Source organism: Macrobrachium rosenbergii, chromosome 22 (assembly GCF_040412425.1).
Source record: "Macrobrachium rosenbergii isolate ZJJX-2024 chromosome 22, ASM4041242v1, whole genome shotgun sequence".
In the NCBI taxonomy this organism is placed as follows: Eukaryota; Metazoa; Arthropoda; class Malacostraca; order Decapoda; family Palaemonidae; genus Macrobrachium; species Macrobrachium rosenbergii.
The window spans coordinates 47,058,391-47,063,390 of record NC_089762.1 but is presented as its reverse complement, the minus strand read 5'-3'; the positions used below and the strand labels follow the sequence as shown (position 1 = coordinate 47,063,390).

At 36.6% G+C, this 5,000-nt stretch overlaps 1 protein-coding gene across 1 annotated transcript in view; it reads left to right on the top strand.

Moving 5' to 3' along the window:
• LOC136850841 (putative neural-cadherin 2) overlaps positions 1-5,000 on the top strand; it is an 812,567-nt gene that overhangs the window by 665,521 nt on the left and 142,046 nt on the right. The window contains 1 exon segment of the mRNA XM_067124862.1: positions 4,658-4,783. Coding sequence (XP_066980963.1) covers positions 4,658-4,783 — 126 coding nt within the window.

Below are 5,000 nucleotides of genomic sequence, written 5' to 3'. Positions count from 1 at the left end.
CGCTTTCATTGCCTATTGCCACCCACGAGAAGTCCCCTCTCGGCGAATCGAGCTCGGAGAATGGCTGAGAGCACACACAAAAAAAATCCTCCCCCCCCCCAAAAAAAGAAACGTCTCAGACGACGGCGGCGGCAGTATTTTCCCTGCGGTATTCCGGATTCTCGTTTATTCATGTGACCTTTATATCTTTTCGCGGTTTCCGCGTCTCTTTTGTCTTCCCCCTTTTCGATTTCGTGGTATCCGGTTTTACTTTGTCTCATTTCTTTTGAAAATGTTTTCGGGGTTACCTCTTACTTTTCCAAATTATTTCTGGTGCTGTTTTTTGTTAATTGATCCTCTACATCATCATGGTATGTTAATTCATAATAAAAGAAATAGCGTCTTCGAAATGACCTTGCAAAAAAAAAAGTACGACCTCATACACGTATATTAGGTCAGTAATTTATTAAATATATATGGTCCAGGATTTCTGTTTACGGAGAGAGAGAGAGAGAGAGAGAGAGAGAGAGAGAGAGAGAGAGAGAGAGGAGTTAACCTAACCTAACCCAACCTAACCTAATTTAACCCAGCGGCAAAACCAAAAAAAAAAAAAAAAAAAAACCGGGGCTGGTGCAATACTAGCATACATCGCAGGAATTCACTCCCTGGACCTTACACATTATGATCCCTAACCTTCCATTGTACTGAAAGAAGGACATATAATGTGAAGTCCTGTCTTGTATGGTAACGTGTTCTCAGAATTCTGGAGCGGAGGCTGAAAAGTGTAATTACGATGAAGTTCTCTCTCTCTCTCTCTCTCTCTCTCTCTCTCTCTCTCTCTCTCATCTTTCTTTTCATACTTTTACCGTGAAGAGAAATTTTCTCCGAAAATGAGGGAGTTTCTTCACAGAGTCAATTACAAAAGAGGCTAGTGTATAACGGGTACTGAATGATGGAGGTATTTAGCGTTGTTAGGCTTAGCTATGGTCATTAAGAATATTACTTCTCGGTAATATAATGAGAGCCTTTGACAAACTTTGATATTAATTTGGCGCAGGTAATTTAGGGTTGAGATCAATAGTTGATTATTTTCTATCGAAGATATTGATACACGCAAGTTGGGGGTGTTCACTCAAACAAGTACTGAAAGACTCGTGTAAGTTTTTTTTTTATTAAAAATAAGTCTTATACAGAGATGAAATGATCGCTATTCTACAGTCTCAATAAGTAGTATAGTCGCAGAAAATGAAATCCGGTTTTGAAACAGCGTGCAGACAGAAATTAATGTTTGTATTAACATTACCGGGGGGCGATCGTGATCAATTTTAAACTAGAAAGATGGGACAGTGAATGTTGATATGGGAATGTGGTATCGTGTGGAATTTGAATTACTACGCGACCAACAAACTCTGCTCCTTATTATCGACTGAGATTCATCAAAAATAACGATTTGGTAGTGACAATATATGGTACTTCAGGCTGAAAGGACGCTATTGAACAGAACCTTAAGAGAATCCCCGTAGGGGGTTAGTGCCGTCAGTGCGCCTCACGAGGTGCACTGTAGGCATTACTAAAGGTTCTTTGCAGCGTCCCTTCAGCCCCTAGCTGCAACCCCTTTCATTCCTTTTACTGTACCTCCATTCATATTATCTTTCTTCCATCTTGCTGTCCACCCTCTCCTAGCAATTATTTCGTAGGGCAACTGCTTTGAGGTTTTCCTCCTGTTACACCTGTCAAACTTACCTACTCTCAATTTCCTTTCCAGCGCTGAATGACCTCATAGGTCTCAGTGCTTGGCCTTCGGGCTAATCTCTATAATATTCCACTCCATTCCAATCCTGAAGAGCAAGAAAGAAATCTAGTTAAACATAGAACAGAAGAGGAAATTCAGAGACCCAACAAACCAGTGCTAATATTACGAGGGGCTTAAAGAATGCAGTTTCAATTTCACCGCCACGAGAACCTGGTAGTTAAGGATGGGTCTAATTTTACGTCGTGCCGAATCTAAAAGTTTATGGCTCTCCGGCGGTAAATCTGGAATCTCATACAAGTCCGTCGACATTTGAAATGGTATTTTATATCGCGCAACTGATATAGAGATTCTCTGCCAGGTTACATTTCTCGCTAACATTTTGATAAAGTGTCAGCTTCAAAATAGCACCGGGAGTCTTATGATCGCTTATGAATTTTCAGTCCACTTTCCCAAGGTGGAGTTGGCATATCAGGCGTTCAGTATTAGAAGGGCCTCTCGCCCCAACTTTTGAAAATGGAGTTTTTCGGCTGATCAGCTTTTTAATCCCCCTTTTTTGCGCAAAAAAAAGGGGTGGGGTCGAATTATAATTTTTTTATGCATACTAGTCTATTCCTGATCGCAAATAGTTAATCTCATACAAAATTCAGCTTTGTATCTTGAAAAATGAAGACATTAGAGCAGGTTGAATTACCCAAACTTTGATGGGTTATAACTCAAAAAAAATTTTTTGTGGCGAGAGGCCCTTGTAATACTGAACGCCTCCATTGATAAATCACGAAGGAACAAAAGTGGAGAAGCGAATGGAAACTTGTCTCCGTTGTAAAAGGAATCAATGATTTTATCTTAATGCTGAATGGTAGGAAGTGTAGGTTGGTACCTTTTGACTGTCACCAAGTCTTTCAAATAGAAGTTATCGTTAATCCAGCTAACTTTTTACTTCAAAATAGCAAAGTGTTAAGGAACTGTTTATTTTCTGTTACATGCTGTTCGTCTGTGAAGAATTTCTATCTTTACCACAACATTGGCCTGGTACTGAGGTAATTGGTTTCATTTAGTATATCTTACTTAATCTTTCTCAGTATCCCTTTTTTTTGTCTTTAAATGTAGGTTTTATTATTTTTTGCATTATTATTCTGCCTTGATATACGTTCACGTGCTTGTTATATATCCATGCAATTTTCCTTACTCTGTCATTTATATCAATAATTTGCGGAGGTGGTAAAAAGTTTGCGCATTGGGTATATATGTGTATTTCTTTGTCTTATGGTAACCATACTATAGAGACATTTTCTCCATAAAATAGAATGGTTATTTGGAAGTGTATTAATTTGTTGTAATAGTATGCATATTCTTTTAATGGGATATACTCAGCTTGAGACAATTATAATGTTTCTTTGTACTGGTATGTTAAGTAAAGGCACTCACTAGAAAAAAAGAGAAAAAAACTTAAGCCACTCACTAGAAAAACATAAAAAAACTTAAGCCACTCACTAGAAAAACATAAAAAACTTAAGCCACTCACTAGAAAAAAAAACTTAAGCCACTCACTAGAAAAAAAAACTTAAGCCACTCACTAGAAAAATGTGAAAAAAACATGAGCCACTCACTAGAAAAGAGAAAAAACTTAAGCCACTCACTAGAAAAAAAGAGAAAGAACTTAAGCCACTCACTAGAAAAAAGAAAAAAACTTAAGCCACTCACTAAAAAAAGAGAGAAAAAACTTAAACCACTCACTAGAAAAAAGGAAAAAAATTGAAGCCACTCACTAGCAAAAAGAGAAAAAACTTAAGCCACTCACTAGAAAAAAAGAAAAAAAACTTAAGCCACTCACTAGAAGAAAAACCACTCACTAGAAAAAAGAGAAAAACTTAAGCCACTCGCTAAAAAAAATAGAAAAAAAACTTAAGGCACTAACTATAAAGAAAGAGAAAAAACTTAAGCCACTCGCTAGAAAAAAATAGAAAAAACTTAAGTCACTCACTATAAAAAAGAGAAAAAACTTAAACCACTCATTAGAAAAAAAGAGAAAAAAAAACTTAAGCCACTCACTAGAAAAAAAAGAGAGAGAAAAACCTTGAGCCACACACTAAAAAAAAAAGAGAGAAAAAAAAGATAATAACTTCATTGGTGTTGTGTTGATTCTGAGAGGCGGAACAAACTACGTGCAAGCCAAGGCCTTTAGAGTGAAGCCAGAACGGGCAATTTAACGAGGGCGAAGGGGAATCCCCCAAAAAAAAAAAAAAAAACTGCCTACCATTCAATGATAACTTTTCAAATTGCGATTTAAAAAAAGGAAAAAAAAACAGCAAACTATGCAATATGAAATGTGCAATTATCTCGGAACTTTTGTTCGGAAAGTAGAGTGCCGTCGATAGGCCACTGGAAATAGTGTGGACTCACTGAATTTTTACGCAGGAAAACTTGATTGGTTTTCGTCGAACAATCAAAAATGGGATTGGCTGTAAACCCCGAAAGCAAGTTTTTAATGCGATTTTGCCAGCCCCCTCCCTCCCCCCTTTTTCCCCCCTTCCCTTTTTACTAAGGGTAGGGAGGGGAATTCGAAATATATATATTTCCCCCTTTATTGGGACTTTCGAAAAAAAGGGCGATTTGGATCAGAACGTAATGATAATATCGCTATGTATTAAAGTGTAAAATACTTTTATATTTGCTCACAAATTTATTTACTGTGACTTCCAAATATATATATATATATATATATATATATATATATATATATATATATATATATATATATATATATATATATATATATATATATATATATATATATATATATATATATATATATATATATATATATATATATATATACAATGTATGTATCATGTACTACGATTATAAACAATGATTTCCTTCTGCCACAGTATAATTAACCCTTATTCTCTTTCTCTCTCCTCGCAGCCACTCGCCTTCTACCCGGTGGAGGTGGACCTGTTCAGTTCTCCGAGCCACGGTATTGCATTCTCCTGGCGGAGGACTCCCCACCTTCCATCTCCGTGGCCCAGGTGTCCGCCTCTCATAGAGATGGTAAGCAAGGTTATTCCGTGGGGCGTGTCATATATATATATATATATATATATATATATATATATATATATATATATATATATATATATATATATATATAGAAATAATCAGCACACAATCACGTGTGGAACGCAAATGAATTTCTGACTCTCATCAGGATCGAACCCAGGTCTTTCAGTTGGAAGGCAAGGGCGCTGCCCACTAGGCCATACAAGTC